This window comes from Solanum lycopersicum, chromosome 3 (genome assembly GCF_036512215.1).
Source record: "Solanum lycopersicum chromosome 3, SLM_r2.1".
Lineage (NCBI taxonomy): Eukaryota > Viridiplantae > Streptophyta > Magnoliopsida > Solanales > Solanaceae > Solanum > Solanum lycopersicum.
Window position 1 is genome coordinate 51,585,600 of NC_090802.1, and position 24,427 is coordinate 51,610,026.

Sequence of the window (24,427 nt, forward strand, 5' to 3'; positions counted from 1 at the left end):
CGGAAATATTTTTTTAGAAAAATAAATAATATATTACTTATTTTCTTGTAATTGATATATATGCAAGTAAACAATATTTTTCTCCACATTCCACACTCTATATGCTATTCTTATTTTTACTCTATATGCTATTCTTATTTTTTTGCGCATGTGAAAGATGTTAAATTATTAGAGTAACCAATAAGACGATACATCATAAATGAATTTTCTAATGAGATTACTATTTTGATCGTTAAATATAAGGGTATAATAGAGCCAAAAGTTGATGTCAAGAGCATTTTATGTTCGAAAGGTAACGAATGATAATTTTATATCATTTCGCAGTTAAAAAATATTTTAGACTCTTTTTCGTATATAATATTATACATCAATTTATAATACTATACTAAATTATAAAAGATGTTTATATACAAATATACAAAATAAAAATTTATCAAACTTTCGCACTTAATTTCTCATAGAAAGCAAGTTGGAATCTTTTGAAAATTTGTGGAGAGATAGATCTAGTAATTGAAACATCATGAATCAATATACAATTTGATTGGTAAATATTTTGATAATGATTAACTCTTTGTTCCTGAAATTTCATTATAGTAATTATGTTTGTAGTTTGCAATTTTTGAAGATGTGAATGAAATTTTAAGAAGATTCTTGTTATATTAGATTAATTTTGAATTTAATTTTTTTTAGAGATTGGAAGGAAATTATTTCTATTGCCCTTAAACTAAATTATGTAAAAAATATTTTATGTTGAATAATTAATAGTTATTATAAATAATCAATGGAGTTGAGATTGAAATTCAAATAATTAAGACTAAGAGCTTCCTTAATGGCACACAAATAAGCCCTACAAAAATTTAAAGTCCCTCTCACATTTCAAAATTCATTCGTTAACACTTTTACTTTCGCTATCAGAGAGATCCACGAACTCCATTCTCCAACAGATCCATCCGTTCACCTTAAATTGAAATCTGTTGACCAACAAAGTAGAAAAAAAATCAAGCAATGTGGGTGTCCAGTAGATGCGGGTTTCGTTTATAGCTTATGCAATCTCGAGTTGACCTCTAATGGAGTTTACAGAAGCTTATAAGCAAACTGGTTCTTATGCTTTCTCACCAAATGCTCGATTTCTCGCTGTCGCTGTTGATTATCGTCTCGTGATTCGTGATGTTCTCTCACTCAAGGTCTTTTGCATTTTTTCTATTTTTGTCACATTCAATGAATTTTTACTTTACTGAATGTTAATTGTCAATTTGTTTTTTTTTCTTGGGGAAATGGAAATTCCGCTAAATTCAGCAGTTGCAAACCTGTTTATTACGTTCTTGAAAAAATTAATCTTAGACAACAGGGCAGCATTTTAATTTAATAACCCTATTGAATCAGTACATAAAGTTCAGAATTTGACCTTACCATCATGTTCAACACGCGGCTTTGGAAGAAGTTGTATTGAATTAAGTTAACAAATCATCTCAAAACTAAAGTTATTAGAGAGTGGAATATGTTAAGACTTGATTCATTTCATTCTTTTACTGTCTCTAACAAGCTGATTACAGAACAATGTAATATACATAAAAGAGGGATGTGGCTGTTAGGTATATCCCTTTAGACACCTCATTCTCTGTCTTTTACGTTTGACACTGACACAACTAAAAGGAAAGGTCACAGCTTTATCTGTAATACCAACTAGATTTGAATGGTTTTATTGTCTCAAGATTTTGTGATATCACTGAAAAACTGCTCTTTTATGCGTGAATAAGCTGAAGGGACGTGAAGCTCACAATATGTTATAATAGTATTAAAGAAGACAACTTAGAAAAGAAAAAATTTGCCTTTATCATGTGCTAAAATTCTTAAGCGCTCACAAATTATTTGTGTGTTATGAAATTCAAACTCTATCAACTTAATGGCACCCTAGGTTGGTTTATGATGCCTCAAAAGAACTCATAGCATGGAAGTCATGTCAGATGAGAAGTCAACAATGTACCAAGAAAGCGAATTAGCAAAATGTGATAGTTATTCAAAAGAAAGAGCTGTTTTACTCAATGATTATGCAAGGTCAGTAGGTTTGTGATCTCACTGTAATTTTATGTCAATTTTGGGTCTTCAGGTGGTGCAACTGTTTTCATGTCTGGACAAGATTACATACATTGAATGGGCCCCTGATTCCGAATATATACTTTGTGGTCTTTACAAGAAACCTATGATACAAGCATGGTCTTTGACACAACCTGAGTGGACGTGTAAAATAGATGAAGGTCCTGCAGGAGTTGCTTATGCTAGGTGGAGTCCAGACAGTCGTCACATACTCACCACATCTGACTTTCAATTACGGTTAACTGTTTGGTCGCTGGTTAACACGGCATGCATACATGTTCAATGGCCAAAACATGGGTCTAAGGGGGTATCATTTACCAAGGATGGAAAGTTTGCTGCTATTTGCACCAGACGCGATTGCAAGGATTATGTTAATCTGCTATCTTGTCATACATGGGAGATAATGGGTGTTTTTGCTGTCGATACATTAGATTTGGCTGATGTTCAGTGGTCTGCAGATGACAGTGCTATAGTCATCTGGGATTCTCCTCTTGAGTACAAGGTAGTCACCATGTACTGTTTATAGCTTCTCGTATAGATGTACTTTCCTCATTTCTGGGGAAACCTCAAAAAAATGTTCTGAAACTGATATTTTCTTCATCACTTAAAATGGTTATGTAAAATCATCTCTAATGTAAGAAATATGGAAAGGCTTTGAATGTTCCGTTTTCTTTAGGTTTTGATCTATTCTCCAGATGGGAGGTGCCTGGCTAAGTATCAAGCATATGAGAGTGGCCTAGGAGTAAAAAGTGTTTCATGGTCACCTTGCAGCCAGTTTTTAGCAGTGGGAAGCTATGACCAGATGTTAAGGGTTTTGAATCACCTGACGTGGAAAGTATTTGCAGAATTTGTGCACCCGTCTGCTGTTAGAGGTCCTTGTTGTGCTGCTATTTTCAAGGTACCCAATCTTTTGTTTCTTTCCGTATTTGCAGGACATTATATAATGATTTTGATCATTTCCTTCTTTGATTTTAGGAAGTGGATGAGGAACTTGATATGTCAGAATTATCACTAGGAGATGATTTTGTCCAGTATAGTAGTGGTGAGCACTAGAGTTCTTTTGGCTACATAGCTTAAAAGGTTTAGTATATATGTTTCTTATTCAACAAGTGCTGATTTTGATTATTTTTGTTGATTTAGTCTCGTGGAAAATTTAAGAAACAAGTAAATGCCACTAATTATAGGACGTAAAATTCACTGAGGCAAAACTCTCGTGAAACAACCAAGTGAAATGACACATCAGATTTGGCTGATTTCGAATGGTGCATATTATGTTGACTCTGTGGAGTAAAGGTGTTGTCTTCTGAAATAATACTGGATAAGTTAGTAGAGAATTATGTAGCTTCTTTATGCATTTCCTTGCACGTACAAAAGATGAAAGTAGCAGAAATGAGGATGTTAAGATTGATGTATGAGCATACTAGGAGAAATAGGATTAGGAACGAAGATATTCGGGACAAGGTAGGAGTGACCTTTATGGTGGACAAAATTAGGGAGGCGAGACTGAGATAGTTCAAGCTTGTGAAGAATATGTCCGGAATAAAGATGATCCTGGTCACACATCCTAGGACTGGTGATCTGAGGGAATCTTTGAAGTATATTTACAATTTTTATGTTGAATATGCGGTGAAGAATCCGCTCTACTCCCCAGGGGCTCCTATTAAGTGTGAGCTATTTAATTTTATGCTCAAGCTGTATATCAGAGGCCTTGGATAAATTTACAAGGATCAAATGGATTCAGATACTGAATACTGCATTTGGCTTAGTCGTCCCCTTCAATTATGATGTTCTGTCATCAATGATGGAAGAATGGCTCAGGTTGAGTTCAATATATTCTCAAAACTTACTGCACCAACTTTGGACAAAGTGTTGCACCAATGTGTTTACCTAGTTACAGTATGCCCTCATTTTGGTAACTTCAGTAAATTGTCTTTCATGTCATTAAATGTGTTTAAACAATAAGAGTTGGATTTGGTCTGTATTGCATTTATTGGATGCTGCTTATCCTTTGATGTCTTTACATGGTATTTATTAAGCTTATGAAGAGAAGATTCACAAATGCCTAGTGAGGAGATGTGAGAGGCTGACTATGCTAGTGTTGGAAAATATTGATAGAAAACACGGAATCTTGTAGCTTGAGCATGCCTATTTCACTATCCATAAGGATATTTCACCGGTTGAGGTGTATCCCCTAGGATTCAACAAGATCTTCTAGTATTAAAAGTAGGAGCCAGAACTAACGAAAAAATTTAACCTAAAAGAAAAATCCAGCATCACAAAACAATAAGAAGATTTTGTTTTCTCCCCCCTTTAGCTAAAATAAAATTACTATATATAGATCAACAAATAGAGAGTTCAAACCGTGCACATTATGCACATTCAATGTGTAATAAGCCATAAAGGCTATTGACTCAATTGCCATACATTACTTCAGATAGTGCACGATCAATATTTGATAAATGCCATAAAGGCTATAAACCCACCGCTATAATAACCGTTGGCAACTTTGAAAAAATTCTTAGTAGGAATTCATTAAGGCTAATAAAATATAGGACTATAATATATAATGAATTCCTTTGACCAACTTTAATAATAGACAAAAGAGTATTTAAAGATTCTTCCTTTTCCTTTAAGATATTAACGATATTTTACCAATAGGTGGGTCTGAGGAGAGGTAGGACTATAGAGTTAGGCCGAAGAAGTATTAGGGAGAGGTTATTAGACAACACATGACAATTCTACAACTCACCTAGGATATCACCCTAGACCGAAAGAATGGAGGTCAATGATTAGGATAGAAGATTAGTAAGTAGTTGAGCGTTGCTTGGATTCCTTTATCATTATTTTTAGGCTTAAGTCATCTGTAGCCACCTAAAGTTGTCCACATATTTCATTTAGACACCTATTTTTAAGCTTGTTCCAATTGAACACTTTTTTTATCTAAAAAAAATACCTATTGAACATATTTTGACAATTAACTAAAAGTAAAGAGTGTCCTACACTCGCTGCTGACGTGGCATAATAGCTAATAAAAAAGAGACATGTGGTATTGGGCCCATAAAAACACTTAAACATAAATTAAAAAAAATAAAATAAACAAAAATTATGTTTTCACTAAAAAAAATAATTAAAAAAATATATTTCTTTCCCCTTTTCTTCTTCTTCCCAGAACATCCCACCCCATCCCTCCCCTAACATCCGTTCACCATTTCCCTTAGCACGAGACACAAAATCGAAGCATTTCGATAGTAATTTTGAATTTGACTCTTTTTCCTTTCAATTCAAAATTATATGAATTTGTTTTCCATCCATCCACCTATCCTTCTCCTTGAATCTTACTCATTATTGTAATTGGTATTTCTCCCAATCTCACTACTTTCTTAAATATAAATTTAGATTTGTTGATACTTTTTTCTTCTATGTTGTGAGTTCTTTAGGATTTAAATTTCTTAACGATTTTGAAAAAAATAATTTCAGATTCGTCGGAAAAAATGAAGTTTTCTCAAATTTATTTTTGATTCTATTTCTTACCACAATATATTTAAATATGTGTGATGTCGGTGGTGGGTGGTGAAAGAAGGGGAAAAAAACGATGGCTTGAAAAAGAAAAGATAAAAAAAATGACCGGAGAAAGAATGGTGATGGAGGAAAGTTGGTAGCAATGGTGGTTAAGTTGAGTGAAAGAAGAAGAGGAGATATTACTTTAATTTTTTTAACAAAAAATCTTTTTTTTTAAGTAAATGATGTCTTCCACGGTCTTTAGGTGTGTGTATTACACACATAGTGCCATGTCAACAAAAAATGTCTACTAGGTACAAATTTACTGCAGTATAGGTGTTAAAGAGGAAAAGATTGAATTGGGGTGGCTAAATGAAATATTAGGACAACTTTAAGGGTCTGTGTATGACTTAAGCCTTATTTTTATTATTGTGCAAGATGCTTTGTCATGCTTCTATAGTATTTTTCCATGACTACTTTATTTTTGTTATTTCCTTTTCCGAAATGCTTTGTATGTGTTTCATTGAGTCGATGTTATATCGAAATAACCTCTCTAACTCCAGGGTAGGGGTAAGGTCTGCATACATCTACCCTCCCTAGACCCCACTTTGTGAGATTACATTGGGTATGTTGTTGTTACTCTTCTATTGGCTATTAATTTATCCTTCAATTTTATTAGTACTTGTTGTTTCTTTTGTTTCGGATATCGTCGTATGTGTTGTTGCTGTTGTTCTTTTTTATTTTTAATTATTTTCTATTTGGTTTCTTTTAGTACTATATTTACTTTTCATACTGTTTTTTATGTGCTTTGCTTGAGCCAAGAGTCTATTAAAACAACCTCTCTACCCTCATAAGATGGTAAGATTACGTAAACATCACCCTCCCTAGACCCCTTTTTTGGATTACACTGAGCATTGTTATTGTATAGGGGAGAGGGGATGGGAAATCTTAGTAGTCCATTGGGGAATGTGGTTTTGATTTGCTCATTACAGAATTTTCGTTGTGAATTAAACTTAGGTAATTTATTTCTCCTGTTGTTCCAATTTAATGTCATAGTATGAATCAACACGAAATTTAAGAAAAGACTCATGAAACAATTGGTTTAAAACATACATAGCATTTGTATGACTATAAAACATTTGAAGCTTGTGACCTTAACCATGCTATATTGTTTGTGTTGTTATACAATATTTTCATTGTGGGTATGATGGAGAATGGTATAAGGCTTCTCATTAGGGATAAAATGGAGAGTGTAAAGTTAATTGTAAATTTAGAAGTGTCACTCATTTAGGAACGTACCAAAAAGAAAAATATGTCACATATTTGAACCGGGTGGTAATAAATAGTACCAAGGAGTACATTAGAAGTATAAAAGGGAACTTCAGGTTCCTCCACATACTTACTACATCATAACATCCACAAATTCCAAAGGAAGTCTTGGTTGTCCTACATAATAGACCTAGACCATGAATTGAAAGATTCTGGACACCTGTACTTTACAAAAGAAGGGTGTTGTATCCTTCCCTTGAATACCTACTATTCATTTCCTACCTTATAGTTCACATGATGCATAATGGAGTTATCTTCCATGTTTGCTTCTTTACTCTTCTCAATTCTTCATCCATGCTCCCACAAACATACATACTTACTGTGAATCTTACTGTCATCCATCACTAGCAGGTTTTCCACATGTTCTGTTCATGGAAAAAGTCATGCCCTCACATGCGGAGATGTTTCACAAACCTAAAGTTAATAATAACACCATTACTTCTCTAACAACTTAAGTTTTTTACATGACGTGGTTATACAGTTTATTGATTTCCTCATTAGCTTAACTTTGTACAATTGTAATTCTATTAGAAGGATGTGCAAATTATTTTTGTGATTTAAGCAAAACCAATTTTTATTTTAGCACTATCTGTTGCTGTATTGTATAAACCTTTTCATTTTGACGACACCTTTGACATATGTTGTCTTTCTTTTACTTATTCAGTTTGAATTTTCATATCGTGTCTCCAATTACATTTAGCTCAGTTTGGTTTCCAACCTGCCGAGAAGCCAAAAGGATCTCCCACCCTTTTTACTCCCTTATTGACTCACTCCCACAACCTTAACGTTGGAGGTGGAGAGTAGCTTACAATCCAAACAACCCTTCTTGTCTAGAGATAAGCTTTAATAGAAAATAAAGATGATTTAGTTAATTCTTCTTGTAAGTTGTAAGTTGTAACTATGACTGTGTATGAAAAGTCTGTCAATGTTTTAAGACTTCACTGATTATAACTGTTTCATGAGTTTATTTACCCAATCCAAATACAATAATTTTCCAAAAGTGGTTCTTCTAAAATCAAATCCAAACACGGATAATTGTTTCAAGAAACCAAAGCTTGAAGTAATTCTGCCACAATAATAAATGTAAATCTACTGCTGCAGACAAATTGTCCAAGCATGGTAGGTAGTGCTTTTCTAAGCGGCTCACTGGCAGAAACGGAAAGTTGATTGTGTGAATGTACTCAAAATTTCTTTTGTATTCTAATCGTTTCCTTTTGTTTAGAACTTTTGAGATCTTCAAACCAATTTATTCGTCTTCCAGATAATGCTTCCGAGGCACATATTCAAGTCAGATACAATGTTTTGGAGGTACCTATCAATCTCCCTTCTCAGAAACCACCTGCAGATAAGCCAAATCCCAAGCAAGGAATCAGTAAGTCTTTGGTTCAATTTTTTTACTAACTGAGAAATTTGATCACTATTTTTGGTCTTTCCTTAGTTGTTCTGATTACTTATGAATGTCACCCAAATATGTCAAATGTCTGATAAAGTTGAACACTTGGATATTTGTATAGGAGATACTGAGCATTTATTATCTTTTGAATGGCCACATAGTTCTTCTTTTACTTCTTGAAAATCTCAAACCTTGATAGTAACATTTATTGACTTGCGCGATAAGTCTGACAGTGCTCTCATTTCTGAATGATAACTGACTCTTACCTTTCTATTTGGTAAGAGTCTCTTCGATCTCAAATTAGCTGTATCAGCCTAGTATCTTCATCATCAAGGGTTAATGCAGAACCTTTGTGAATTTGTAGACCTTAGATCCGGAAGTAGAAGCTTCTTTTTGATTGGTTGATGTTCTATTGAATCTCCATAAGAGAAACTACTCTTAAGGCTCACACATGAGTACTTTGTTAAAACAATATGGAAACTTAAATGCAGGCCTGATGTCATGGAGCAGTGATAGTCAATATATTTGCACTCGCAATGATAGCATGCCTACTGTACTATGGATATGGGACATAAACCATCTTGAGCTAGCTGCCATCTTAGTTCAAAAAGATCCCATCCGAGCTGCAGCCTGGGATCCCACATTTCCACGTTTGGTTTTATGTACTGGAAGCTCCCACATATACATGTGGACACCTTCAGGTGCTTATTGCATAAATGTTCCATTGCCTCAATTTGCGGTAATTGATCTGAAATGGAACTCCGATGGGAGCTGTCTTTTTCTCAAAGACAAGGAGTCATTCTGCTGTGCTTCTCCGGAGATACTGCAAGAATCCAGTGATTATAGCTCTGATGATTGATGCTTCCATCATCACACATTATGAAACTTTATGGAGCTGAAATCTTTTGTTCATCACACCTCCCAAAGTGAGTATCCTTCGTCAAGGCGACAGCTTTGCTTGCTTATTATTTTTCAGTTTGCACTATTGACAGGAAGAAGAGGTAATCTAAGGCTGTGATAATCTTGTTTATTTGCTTTCTAATGGTGTATATTTGAGATCCAAAATAGTAGGACGGATTTTAGAAATCTGGATTTGTAACATTATCTCCTAATAGATAGGTCAAAGGGTGTCTCTAGAGAGCACCTTTGCTTATGTTGGGGATCAAGTGTAATGTACTAACACCTTTTTTTCTAGTTAATGCGCAACGCCTGAAGCACAACTATTGCCAACTTGCAATGGAGCTTATCTGAAGTTCCATTCTTCAGGTGGCATAAACTTAATTGTAGTTCTTGGTTTTCTTTTTTTTCTTTTTCCTTTTTGTAGCCATGTTAGACAATATCCACCTTTTTGGTTTCTTAATAAGTGAATATAGCACAAAATCTACAATTTTTATAGCCCAAAAATACAACAGAGAATTAACTTATTGATCTTCTCCTTATTGTTGATGTATATTAGAGTTCATAAAATCACCCTACTTTTTTCTTCTTGCAATGACTGTCCACCCAATGGGAGAAATGGTTTTCTATTTTTTTTTACAAGTTTATTTGTTTATCTTCTAGAGATATGTTTGTTTTTTACATTTAAGAGATTTGAAAAGGCTATTTAGGTGAGAAAGAGATCTCAATGAAACTAAGTAATATTATTTTGCGTGAACTTGTACATAGAATCTTCAATTATTATTCCTTTGAAATAAAAGTTACGTATTTAGAAATGGTCACTTTAGAAATTACATAAAAAGTACTATAAGTTGTACTAATTGACAATTTAAAATATATAGTATTTGAAAAAATAAGTAAAACAAAATATTCTTGGACAATCTAAATAGGGAGCAGTAAGTAAGATAAACAAATGAAATTGAGGGAGCAAAATTTTTCATACTAGAAATTTATTGGGTCTTTGGTCACAAAGATATTCCTTCTCCTTAAATTGAAAATTACAGAGAACCTTAATTTTGGACTATGATTTGCTTGAAAGGGAAACTAGAAAACCAACAAATGAATTCATCTTCAAGGAAATAACTCAATTTTAACTTCAACATTCTCTTTGTTCTTTAGTTGATTGTACAAAGTTGAATATGACAACGGTACACGATTAAGCTTTTACAACATGTTTTTTACTTCTTTCGTTCTTAAATAGAGTTCAAGTGTCAAAAACACATCTAAACTATTGAGATTGTGAGAAACACATCTAAATTATCTTTCATAAGTTTGAGATATACATCTCAAATAATATGTGATAGTGTGTGTATTGCATTCTCTTTTTAAAATTCAAAAATTCCCACATAGATTGCTACCTGGGAAACAATTCCACCATGGCAAAATATGATAACTCATAACTAATACATGTAACAGTTCTAACTAAAAATATATAATTGAAACATATAATTTCACTCTTTAAGGATCAATTGAAAATATTTATAAAAAAATGTGTCAGCAAAAAAGAAGAAGCCAACGTGGATGAAAATTCAACTCTAGTCAACATTAAGATGTGTTTCTCAAATCAATAAGTAATATTTTAGATGTGTTTCTCACGATCCTAATAGTTTAAATATGAAACTAAAAAAAAGATAGTTAAGTATGTTTTTTACACTAAACTCAAAAAAAAAAAGTGTCAGTAGAAAGAAAAAAAAGTCACGTGAACGAAGATTCTGAACCAGATGCGCCTAGTGTGTATATACACACATTTGATCCAGAAAATATTGATGTGTTTTTTTCAAAGTAATAGTTAAGTATGTTTCTCACCTTACCAACAAATTAGTAATGAAACTTTTAAAAATAAAATAATTTAAGTGTTTTTAAAGGTTTGACACCCTATTATATAATTAATAATTAGGTAGTAAGAAATGCCACTTAATAAAATTGATATAAATATAGTGAGTTGTTTTATCAAAAGACCCTTTAATATGCATAGGTTTGACCAAAAATAATTGCAAAACTCCAACCAGAATTGTCATTATATTCAAGCCAAGGAGTAGTTATGTTTATATATGGATAAGTTTTCAATTTCTTTTGCCTACAAGTTCCAGCTAAGGCTTGATATAAAATAATTGCAAAAGTATAAACATATAATTTAAAATCCATATATGAGTGGTGAGGGACATTGTTGCACTTTGCATGTGATGTTGTGTTTCAAGACAACTTGACCCAATAAATCAATGAAATAAAAAGAGAAATAGACAAACTAAAGAGCAATGGTCCAGCTAAATGATTGATTTATGTTGAGAGCATGATGAATTATCTTCTAATGCTTAGAATTACCCAAGATTAGCAAGAGAGATGTGATGTACAATTTACAATAAAATAAAATCTCAAAAATATTTATGTGTAATTTGGCAAAAAACTATATAGGCAGAATGCAGGGTAGTGGATTGGGGTGGAGGTTCGGGGATGGGACATGAGCTTGGAATGTCACTTATGGAGAGAAATTATTTTCCTCATTTTTAAGAAACTTATTTTTCTAAAGAAAATGTGTTCTAAAATATTTTGACCAAACATGAAAAAATTAAAAAAAAAATGTTTCGAAATTGCAGATTGTATATATGTTGGAAAGGGGCTGCCCTCCTAAAACAACAACCAAGAGGTCTAAGACAATCGATCATGAAGTTCGGGTGATGAATGACAACTTTGGAAAAGCATGTCGATTTTGGTAGCACAAGCTTGTCACTCAGGTGAGACACCATTGGAGATAATAATAACAATAATGATTAGGGAGATTTGACAATGTTAGAACTTAACAATCTACCATAAGCCTTGTCTTCATATATTTCTATCTAGAAACCTGGCCTTCATTAAGCTATAAGTATACGTTATAGCTAACCTCTCATCAGTATTTTTTGACCTACCTCTCCTCACACATGTCATAGCTAACTTCTCGCACCTCTTCACTAGGGCATATGCGCATCTCCTCTTCATGTGCCTGAACCATCTCAATTATCTTCCCTCCTCTTGCCCACCATGGGAGAAACTTTCATTGTGGACGTACAAGTTCTTTATCGGTCAATACTCTCGCCCCATATATATAACATTCATAGTTGGTTTCAGAACCATATATACTTTTATAAAACTTCACTTCACTCCAATAACATCATTGGCAAACTTCTCATTTTCTTGAATTATTCACACAGATACTTGAAACTTCCTTTCTGATGACTTATGTATAGATCCTCACTTAAACATCTACCTCATGAGTTACATTACTGAATATGCACTCTAAGTACAGTGTCTTAGTACTTCTCAACTTGAACCCCTTAGACTCTGGATTTGTCTTCAAACCTCCAGCCTATCGTTAACTCCACCTTGAGTTTTGTGAATCAATATTATGTCATGCATAAATATTAACATACACCATGACACCTTTGCTTGGATATATCATGTTAGTTTATTCATCACTAAAGTAAATAAAAAATGAGTTAAAATTTGAACCCCATTGCGACCCATAATGTCTGAAAAGTGCTTTGAGTCTCTGCCCACTATTCTTACTCAAGTTTTGGCTCCTTCGTACATGTCTTTAATCACCCTAATATAAATTATTTGCACACCTATAGTCTCCAAACATCTTTGTATAACCCTTCATGGGACTTTGACGTAGGCATTTTCTACATCAATGAACACCATATCTAAATTCTTTTTCTTCTTTCTATATTGTTAAATCAATCTTCTTACTAGAAGAATGACTTCTATAGTTGAACACTCTGATGTGAAATCAAATTCATTTTCGTAATAGACACCTATTTTTTACCCTTAAGTACTACACCTATCCTCTATCAAATGTTCATTGTAAGATTTAACAATTTAAAACTTCTATAGTTGTTGCAATTTTGAATATCACATTTGTCTTACACTGAAATTATTGTACTTCATCTCTATTATTCAAGCATTTTTTACGTTAATGAATAACATTAAGGAACCTGATTGTTATGATTCGAGTCTATACCCTGGACGTTCCTGAGAGCGCCATTGTCGCTCCCTAAACGAGCCCTTGTCTTGTACAAATACAAGCAAAAGACTAACTCAAGCAATCACAAACATCAAACTGATAGAAATGTTTAACAACAATTTATTACATTTCAAACTCTCTGAATAATTTGAAACATAAGTATTAAATAAATCATCTGAAATTAAAAGTTTCTCCAAAGTTGTTTGTCTATCAAGATTCTATCGTATAAAGACGAGTGTGGGGACAAGACCCACAACATCAAAATGCTACTACTAATCACTCATAGAAATTGGAGTTCACTGAAAACAATGAGGCTTCACTCAAAAGCTGACGAGCGAATGGAATGATCTCAACGAAACTCATATTGAGGATCCTAAGTATCTGAATCTACATCATACAAAGATGCATGTTGAATGACACCAGTACATTGTATGAGTATGTAATATAGTTAAATAACAAATAATTGAGCTGAAAGTCTGAAGGTAACTCAACAAAAATATCGTATAAGTCATGATGAAAATTTGTTTAAGCTCTTATGCTAAGGATACAATAATAGCAAATATTAAATTGAAATATATTTACTTTACTTTACTAGGGGTTTTCTCTAACCGAAACTATCGATATGAGCCACGTAATATTGTCTAATACCTTGCCGGGGTATAGAACAAACTCAACTCATGGATTCGCTAAAAGGTTTACTTAAAGGCAATTAGAAGTCGCTTGAAAGTCGGTGCAATCATAACCCATGTTGGCTATGTGATTTATGGAGAATGTGAGTTGTCTGAATTCTTCCTTATATCGGTGTTCAATACTACTCCCAAAATATAGGTAACACTCAATGCTCAAATTACTCTATGGTTGAGATAAGTTCTCAAAAAAGCCTCTTTAAGAGATAACTGTTTTGTACTCAATCTTTCTGAAAACTCTGAAAATGCTTTATACCTTTTTGGAAATAGTACTCCCTTTTCAGTGTGAAAATAAGTACCCTTTTTAAGGGTAATAGTGTTAGGTAGTGGAGCCTGATTAATTTTAGGCTTTCCTATTCATTCTCTATTTTAGGCTTTCCTATTTATTCTCTATTTTAGGTTTTCCTATTTATTCTCTATTTATTCTCTGTAAAAAAAATACTCTAATTTATTAATATAAATATACCTCACCGCCGTGGAAGTTTACTCACGGGGTGTTACCACGAAATATTGGGTTTTCTCTTTCTCTCTCTAGATCTCTCATCTCTTTCTCTTGAAAGTTCTTGTGTTCTTCATTCATCTAGTGTGTGTGTGTGAATTCGATCCTAACAACTGGTATTAGAGCTGAGGATATTCAACACGGTCATAGAAGATGGATAGTTCGAAGCTTGGAATCGAGAAGTTTGATGGATCCGATTTCAGTTTCTGGAAGATGCAGATCAAAGATTATCTGTACCAGAAAGATCTTCACGAACTGTTGATCGGGGTGAAGCCGAAATCCATGACGGAGGAAAAGTGAAAACTCAAGGATCGCAGGCTTTAGGGTTGATCCGGTTGACTTTGTCAAGAAACGTGGCGTTCAACATCATGAAGGAGAAGGCTACGCCCAGTCTGTTGAAGGCACTATCAAACATGTATGAAAAATCATCGGCTATGAACAAGGTATATTTAATGCGTGGATTGTTCAATTTACAGATGTCTGAAACTGAATCCGTTTCTGATCATATAAACGAGTTCAATATGATTGTGAGTCAACTCAATTCTGTGGATATTAATTTCAAAGATGAAATTAAGGCGTTGATTTTGATGTCATCTCTGCCCGAGTCATGTGATACTGTTGTTGCTGCAATTAGCAATTCTCGTGGATTTGAGAAACTAAAGTTTGATGAAATCCGTGATGTTGTTCTTAGCGAAAGTATTCGCAAACGAGAAGTGGGAGATTCATTGGGTAGTGCTCTCAGCGTTGATCGAAGGGGGAGAAGTAAGATGAAAGGCCAAAATTAACATGGTCGATCAAAATCAAAGAATCGAGGAAAATCACTGAACAGATCAAACGTGACTTGTTGGAACTGTGGAGAAAAAGGGCACTTTCGAACGAACTGTACAAAGTCAAAGAAGAAACAGAATCAGAAATTTGGAAATGACAATGATTCTGTAAATTCAGCAGAGGACATTGGGGATGCTCTAATCCTTAGTGTGAACAACCCGGTTGAATCATGAATTTTGAATTCTGGTGCATCTTTCCATTCGTCTCCAAACAAGGAGTTGTTCCAAAATTTCAAATATGAAAATTTTGGAAAAGTATATCTTGCTGACAATAAAGCCTTAGAGATTGAAGGAAATGGGGATGTTTGAATAAAGACCACCTCGGGAAACCAGTGGACATTGGAGGATGTTCAGATATATTCCTGGGATCAAGAAAAATCTGATCTCTATTGGTCAGCTGGATAGCACGGGATATGCAGCAGAGTTTGGGAAAGGTTCGTGGAAGATCGTGAAAGGTGCTATGGTAGTAGCTCGTTGCACCAAATTTGGAACCTTGTACACCACTGCAGGGTGTATAAACATGGCCGCTGTTGCTGAAGGTGCTTCTGGTTCATGTCTGTGGCATAACAGACTTGGACACATGAGTACTAAAGGAATGAAGATGCTGGTTGCAAAAGGAGCATTAGAGGGTCTGAAATCTGTTGATATGGGTCTTTGCGAGAGCTGTGTTATGGGCAAACAGAAAAGAGTAAGCTTCACAAAGACTCCTAGAGAGCCAAAGAAAGTGCGGTTGGAAATGGTCCATACAGATGTTTGGGGACCATCTCCAATATCATCACTTGGAGGATCTAGATTCTATGTTACCTTCATTGATGATTTCAGCAGGAAGGTATGGGTTTACTTCTTGAAGCATAAGTCAGATGTGTTTGCAACTTTTAAGAAGTGGAAAGCTGAAGTTGAGAATCAGACCGGTTTAAAAGTCAAATGCCTAAGGGCTGACAATGAAGGAGAGTATGACAAATCAAAGTTCAAGGCATTCTGTGCAGCTGAGGAAATCAGATTGATGAGAACAGTTCCTGGTAAGGCAAGGCAGAATGGAATTGCTGAGAGAATGAACAGAACATTGAATGAGCGTGCAAGGAGTATGAGGATACACTGTGGGCTGCCCAAAACACTTTGGGCGGATGCTGTGAGCACAACTGCATACTTGATCAATAGGGGACCATCAGTTCCTTTAGGTTTCAAGATTCCAGAGGAGGTGTGGACAGGAAAAGAACTCAAGTACTTACACTTGAGGACTTTTGGTTGCACTGCTTATGTTCATGTTGATCTATAAAAGAGAGACAAACTTGATGCCAAGGCTGTGAAGTGTTACTTCATAGGCTATGGTTTTGATTTATTTGGTTACAGGTTTTGGGATAACAAGAACAGAAAGATCCTGAGACATTGGGACGTGACATTTGATGAGTCTGTCCTGTACAAGGACAGAGAGCAGAAGGTTCTAGAGATTACAAAGCAAGTGGGAGTTGAGGTTGAGTTGGAGAAGAGTAACCCCAGAAATCTCGAAGCAGATACTCGACCAACTCTTACTGAAGAATCTGAAGTGGAGCAAGTTACACCTGAACAGGTGTTAAGGAGATCATCCAGATCCATCAGGGCACCAGATAGGTATTCACTTTCATTACACAATCTACTGCTGACTGATGAGGGGGAACCAGAGTCTTTTGATGAGGCCCTATAAGTGGAGGATTCGATCAAGTGGGAGCAAGCCATGGATGATGAGATGAGGTCACTTGAGAAGAACGACACATGGGTGTTGACTGAGCTACCTGCAGGGAAGAGAGCTTTGCTGAAAAAGTGGGTGTTCAGAATCAAGACTGAACCAGATGGCAAAAGAAGGTTCAAGGCTCATTTAGTGGTTAAAGGATATTCACAAAGGAAAGGTATTGATTATGCTGAAATATTCTCTCCTGTTGTGAAGTTAACCTCTATTCGAATTCTCTTGAGTGTTGTTGCATCGGAGAATTTGCATCTTGAGCAAATGGATGTAAAAACAACATTTTTACATGGAGATCTGGACAAAGAGATCTATATGCAGCAACCGGAAGGATTTGTGGTTCCAGGCAAGGAACACATGATGTGCAAGCTCACCAGGAGCTTGTATGGACTAAAGTAAGCACCAAGGCAGTGGTACAAGAAGTTTGACTCATTCATGACCAAGAGTGGATTCTGCAAAGCTGAAAAAGATCCTTGTTGTTACTTCAAGAAATACACTGATTCATGTCTTTCTACTCTTGTATGTGGATGATATGTTGATTGCAGGATCTAGTATGAGGGAGATTACAATCTGAAGACAAGGTTGTCTGCAACATTTGAGATGAAAGATTTGGGTCCAGCAAAACAGATTTTGGGGATGAAGATTTCTCGGGATAGATCTGCTAGCACTTTAAATCTATCTCAGGAGTTGTACATTGAGAAGGTGCTGAGCAGATTCAGGGTTAATGATGCTAAATCCAGGATTACTCTATTGGCAAATCACTTTAAATTGTCAAATGAGCAGTCACCCAAGACTGCCGAGGAGCGTGATCACATGACACTTGTTCCATATGCTTCAGCAGTTGGTAGTTTGATGTATGCTATGGTCTGCACTAGACCTGATATAGCACATGCAGTGAGAGTTGTTAGCAGGTACATGGCAAACCCTGGGAAAGAGCATTGGGAAGCTGTGAAGTGGCTTCTGAGATATCTGAGAGGTACATCCAGTACTTCACTTTGTTTTGGCAAAGGCAAGGTGACTCTACAGGGTTTTATGGATGCTGATCTTGGTGGGGATGTTGACTCGAGCAAGAGTACATCCGGGTATATTTACACCATAGGTGGAACAACAGTGAGTTGGATGTCCAGGCTTCAGAAGTGTGTTTCTCTTTCATCTACTGAAGTTGAGTATGTGGCAATAGCTGAAGTTGGGAAAGAGATGATATGGCTGACAAATTATCTTGAGGAATTGGGCAAGAAGCAGAGCGAGAAGATTCTTTTACTCAGATAGCCAGAGTGTCATACGGTTGGTGAAAAATCCAGTCTATCATTCGAAGACAAAGCACATCAGAAGGCGATACCATTTCACTCGCAGGGCAGTGGAGGATGGTGATATGTGCTTGGAGAAGATAGAAGGTGCAAAGAACCCGGCAGACATGTTGACGAAATGTGTTGATGTTGGGAAACTGAGGTTATGTAAAACCTCGGTTGGTCTTCTGTAGTTGTTGCTACAGATGTTGCGGTGCGGTAAAAATGTTGATGATGAAGAGATTTTTTTTGAGAATGTATTTTTTGGATGACTGAGTTAGTCTCCAAGTGGGAGAATTGTTAGGTAGTGGAGCCTGATTAATTTTAGGCTTTCCTATTTATTCTCTATTTTAGGCTTTCCTATTTATTCTCTATTTATTCTCTGTAACCAAAAATACTCTGATTTATTAATATAAATATACCTCACCGCCGTGGAAGTTTACTCACGGGGTGTTACCATGAAATATTGGGTTTTCTCTTTCTCTCTCTAAATCTCTCATCTCTTTCTCTTGAAAGTTCTTGTGTTCTTCATTCATCTAGTGTGTGTGCGTGAATTCGATCCTAACAAATAAAAATTCTCTTTCTCTGACTGAAATGCTTCTGAAAAATCTTATATTATTCTTGAAATAATACTTTCTTTCTCAATGTAAAAATAATACATTTGGACCGTTAGCGTTCACCTTAAAAACTCTTCTTAAATTATTACATTTAAATGTACTTTGACTTACTTTAAATTCTAAAATTAATGCATGAAAATAATCGAACAAAAGCTTTCAACAAAATCTCATTACTTAGGGTTCATGTGAAAATATAAGCATGAATAATAATTCAAGGGTCTCAATTCTCAATGAATAGAATACCATAATCTCATAATTAAGAAAATCAAACTCACAATAAGAACACAATTTGAATTCAGGAAAAATCATAAAACTTTGAGCAAAAGCTAAATTTAAATTTTATCGACTGAATTTAGATGTAAAGTGTGAATACAAACTTAGTTCAACATTATGAATAGCCTTACATACTTGATTATGAAACTATTAGACCAAAAAGTTTGGTGGAGACTTCAATTTTTTTGAGCTTGAGGAAAAATATTAGTTTTTAGGAGGAAATCTTTGATCTGAGAATCATGATGGTTGATCTTGAGAAAAGAAACTCTTTTATGAAGTTCTTAGAGTGGATGGACTTGAGAAAACCTTGGGGGCGGGGGGGGGGGGGGGAATTCTCTTTGTGATTAAATTTTAACATAGAAGTTTAAGGTTCTTGATAGAGAAAAGGAACCCTAGGTGATTTTTTTAGAGAATTTCCATATTTTAATGTTTAGATTGAAGATTTTGAGAGGAAATCTAGTTATTTGAATGATATATTCAGTTAAAATATTTTAAAATGATTTAGTGTTAAAAAACAAAGGAAAAAATCAAAATAACCCTGGAATGCATGCTGGAAAAAATTGCAGTAACCTTTCATAGTGGGCTCTACAATTCATGGAACATTCCATTGTTCATAGTTGTCATCCATAGAACTTCGACGGCTTGACAGGATTTCACTAAAAAGGACATAACATTTTTCTCCCAACTCAAAATAAGGCAAACTTGATGGCGTTGGAAAGATGACCCATAGTCCTTTAATTTGAGATGCCACAGTCCACCTAATTCATTATATAATGAGAGATATGATCGGTTGAAGTTGACCTAAAACTTTCAACTCAACTTGTTCTAGGGGTTCTAGTGACCTCAATTCGTATACAAAATCATTCTCACACTAAATAATTTACCTTAATACATGAGAACAATTTAGAAATCATCCGATACGATTTTATACGCATATGAAGAATGGTTCGAACCTTACTTAAAAATTTCGAAATGTTACACCGATAAACTACTCTATATCTTCTTTACATGCACTTTTTCAAAAAAATTATAAGAATTTCTTCTGATCTGATCACCCTCCCCCTTCTCATCTTGAATAACCTTCTCAAATTTTTATCTTTATAATATCCAAAATCTTGACCACTCTCACGGTTCTCCAAATGTTCAATAGAATATCACGTCACTGGCTTCATTTAGTTTATGAAGGCATATTTACCATCTTCTTTTAGGGTGTGTTCGATATGAAAGGAAAATATTTTTCTACAAAATATTTTTTTGAAAAAAAAGTAAATTTTAAACTTATTTTTTCATATTTGGTTGATGAGTAGAAAATATTTTTTGGAAATGATTTTTAGTGTTTAATTTATGAATAAAAATACTTTTGAGAAATATATTTTATTTTTACTAGAGTAGAAAATAATTTTTGAAATTGAAAATATTTTTAAAAACAGATGGGATTGAGGTGAAAAAAAATAAAATCTTGAAGTTGAAAATATTTTTTAAAAATAAAATAACTTTTTATGGGGTGGGGGCTGGAAGAGGGTGAGGGTAGGGGTGAAAAAAATAAAAATTTGTAGTTTACTTATTTTTTTTTTATTTGGGGGGGGGGGGGGGAGGGGGTAGAGGGGGTCCGGTAGGGTTGGAAAAAAAAATGAAATTTTAAAGTATTTTTTGAAAACAAAATTTAATTTTTTCTTTGAGAGGGGTGGGTGGGTAGGTGGGGGGAGGTGAGGTGAAAATATAAAAAATTGACATTTAAAATATTTCTTTAAGAAAACAAATATAATTTTTTTTGAGGGGGATGGGGGCTGATTGGGGGTGGAATGAAAAAATAAAAATTTGAAAATTGAAAATATTTTTTTTAAAATATTTTTTTAGAAAAATTAATATATGAGAATTTTGGAAAATGTTTTCCTTAATATTTGAAGCAACGTCATTTTCCTTAATTTTGAGAAAAATAAGTTGATTTGAAAAATATGTTTCAAACTTTTATTCCAATCAAATATGAGAGACGAAAAATATTTTTGGATTTTCTTTCGTACCAAATACACCTATAGTATATACTTTTGATTATTTTTATCCTTTTATTTTTTTGTCCCTGCAAAATATTAAATAAATTTTATTTGTTTGATTTATTGAAATTTGAGAAAAAAAATATAAATATGAAATGTTTATTTGAAGGAGTAGTTTATGTTTTTAAAATTGAATTTTGTGGTGTCATTTTTGCCAATTTTTAAAAGAAATCTACTTTGGTTGTTTGGTTCAGCTTTTGATGTGACGTCTAAATGCACTCTTTTTTGATAAAATTTTTCCAGCAATGAAATAAATCTTGAAAATGATATATGGTCGGCTATAGATTCAGATATTTCCCTAATATAATGAGTACTCTATAAAACTATTTTTAATTTAAAATAAATAAGGCTTAAATTATAAAATCCAAATCTTTTAAATTAACAGTAACATGTATTTTTTACATTTCATCATAACATATTACTTTCTTATTTATTATTGATAATATAATTAAATAAATAACTTTATTTTTATTTTTTTAAAAGAGATGATTATATATTTTGATAAGTTCTAGAATACACGCTTTGCATGTACCTATATCAATGAGTATATATTTTTTAAAGAAAATTATTTAGGTCTCTGGAAGTGATGAATATCGATGTTATTTGATGGTTGCTAGGAGGCCAAAAACATTTATTTTGAAGAAAAGAATATTTATTTTAAAAAACATAAGTGTTTGATTAATAAGTAAAATAATTTTCAATGGAAGCACAATTTTTTTTTCTTTTGTGGAGAAGAAGTTAAAATATTGCTTCTTAAGAAAGTGTGTATATATGTGTATATGTGTGTGTATATATATATATATTTTTTTTTTATTTACCTATGTATAGTATATTGATTGAAATTTGAATATATACATTTTAATTTTATAAAAATAAAAATTTATTGTCAATAAAAATATTTTATCTCTATAAAAAAATCTTAATATTATAATTTTAGATCTTAATATTAGAGTGCATTGACTTTTTTTGTTTTTTTATAAACATTGGTCTAATATAAATTGATTTTTTTCAAAAGCATTTTTCTGATTTTTTTTTTTAAAAATGCATTTTTAAGTAATTTTTAACGTGGAGGAATGATTATTTTTTTAAAAAAAAAAAAGAGATAACGTACTATAATTTTTATTTGATTTTATCTCTTTTTCTAAAAATTTGTTATTTCTTTTTCTTTTTGATAAATGTTCTGGTTGTTAAATTTAGTTTCAAATATTCTTTACAAGAAAATCAATAAAGAAAACTATTATTTGAGTAGGGAATCATAAGTTTTCAAAAAAATAATATTGAATGAATTGTAGTCATGTTTCATTGTTCGTATACTAAAATAATTTACATAATGTAAAAATTACTCGTGCTTTTAAAATCCTTAATATATACACTTTCTATTTAGTTCAAACCAAAAGAAAATAATAAAAAAGGAAAATATTTAATTTGAATTTTGTTTTACCAAAGAATCAAAAAGGAAAATCAAATCAAATTATACACATTTCATATTTTTTTTAATCATTAGTTTGATTTTGATCTACTTATGTCACATGCATTATGGTACCATTAAAGCTCATTTCTTAAAAACATGTCGACACCAACATTTTGAAAGTTTAATTATCAAACACTCATATGATATGGTGTAATACATTATTGATTTTTAGTTTTATTTTCAAAGACATCTGTCTACTTTTTAATGATTTATCTCCTCTTAATTATTTCTGAAGATTTGATCATTTTATTTCTGTATAATATTATTTTATTAATTTAAAACATTTAAAATGAAAGAATCTTTTGCAATTCAAATATACAAAACTTCAAAAACAATATTGGAATATAATATAAAAATTCGTATCCGTTCATATTTATTAATAGTAAAATAGTGAAATGACGAAATAATTATTTCATGTCGGTGTTTGAATAAAATCAAATGACTATTATTTGATTTGTTTTTTATTTAATTTAGAAGTTTAAAATTTAATAAAATAAAATTAAAAGTAAAATATATTTATATATTTGATTCGGTGAGGCCGCGTGGATCCCACCACAACACCAAAGCCGCAAACCTAAACTGATTCGTCGGCGGTATGAACGAACCGTAAATAAGCAGGATTACATTACATTGCTTATAAGTTATACCTAAATAATGAATCATAAATGGAAATATATCAAATATTCATTGTCATCATTATTAATTAAAAAAATGTCAATTTTAACGTAAATTATTAGTTTACTTCTGAATTAGACCGTCTAAAAATTATTATTCTACTTACTAGTTAAGCCACTAACAATATGTTACATGATAAAATAAATAGTCTTAAACTCATATAGCTAGTGTTTGATCATAGATTTTCAAATGTTCTTGGCAAATATTGTTTGGGTGAAATTTGACCATAGTACTTGAGAAATATATTTCACTTTTTAGAAAAATATGATTTATATCCATAAGTTTTAAAAACTGTCAAAACTAGACATAAGTTTGTATTACAAGTCAATTGAATCTTTGTTGCAATAAATAACAGGTATTGTCCATGACACTAGAGCAATGTTGTAGCTTAGAGTGAGTGCAACAAGCATCATTTCAATATCGTGAAGTAGACAAAACACATGATTTTGTTATCTTGAGTCGATTGTTCATCATTTACATCAACAATCATGTCATTACTTTCATATTCACTAAATATTTCATAACTACTTTATCGTTCACGTAAAAATTATGTAATACAACGCAAATAATTACTATAGAAGATGTTTTTTTTGTAAAAGATAAGAGTTCGATGTAGAATTTAATATTCAAAGATTCCAAAAAATGCGTTTTGACCCAAATATTAGGAAAAACTAATATTTAAAATTCGAAATATTTCTCAAATAATGACAAATTGTATAGACAAATACTATTTGTCAAATTTTCCCCAAATATTATTTAGGGAATCTATGGCCAAACGGGCCCATAGTAGGAACATAAAACTTTTAATAAAAAATAAAAAAAGTATTAAAAACTTATCTAAATTTGACCAAAATTCAGAGATATATGCATTTATGTATTTAACCAATTAAATATATATCTTTAAAATTATCAATAATTTAATTAAAAGCTAATAATTTTACACTGAATTTAAGATTATTTCTACTAATGATCTTTTAATAAAAAAGAATATGGATCAAATGATATTTATATCATTAAGTCACTGGAATCTTTTCAACAAAAAAGTTACATTATATATATATAAATAATTTCTTTT

At 32.8% G+C, this 24,427-nt stretch overlaps 1 protein-coding gene across 1 annotated transcript; it reads left to right on the top strand.

Moving 5' to 3' along the window:
• The first annotated feature begins 802 nt into the window (after nucleotides 1-802).
• LOC101266105 (uncharacterized) lies at nucleotides 803-9,600 on the top strand. Its single transcript, XM_010319875.4, has 6 exons — nucleotides 803-1,184; nucleotides 2,108-2,596; nucleotides 2,771-2,992; nucleotides 3,070-3,136; nucleotides 8,183-8,293; nucleotides 8,806-9,600. The coding sequence occupies exons 1-6, from the start codon at nucleotides 1,068-1,070 to the stop codon at nucleotides 9,171-9,173; spliced, it is 1,374 nt and encodes a 457-aa protein (XP_010318177.1). The 5' UTR covers nucleotides 803-1,067; the 3' UTR covers nucleotides 9,174-9,600.
• Nucleotides 9,601-24,427: the final 14,827 nt, after the last annotated feature.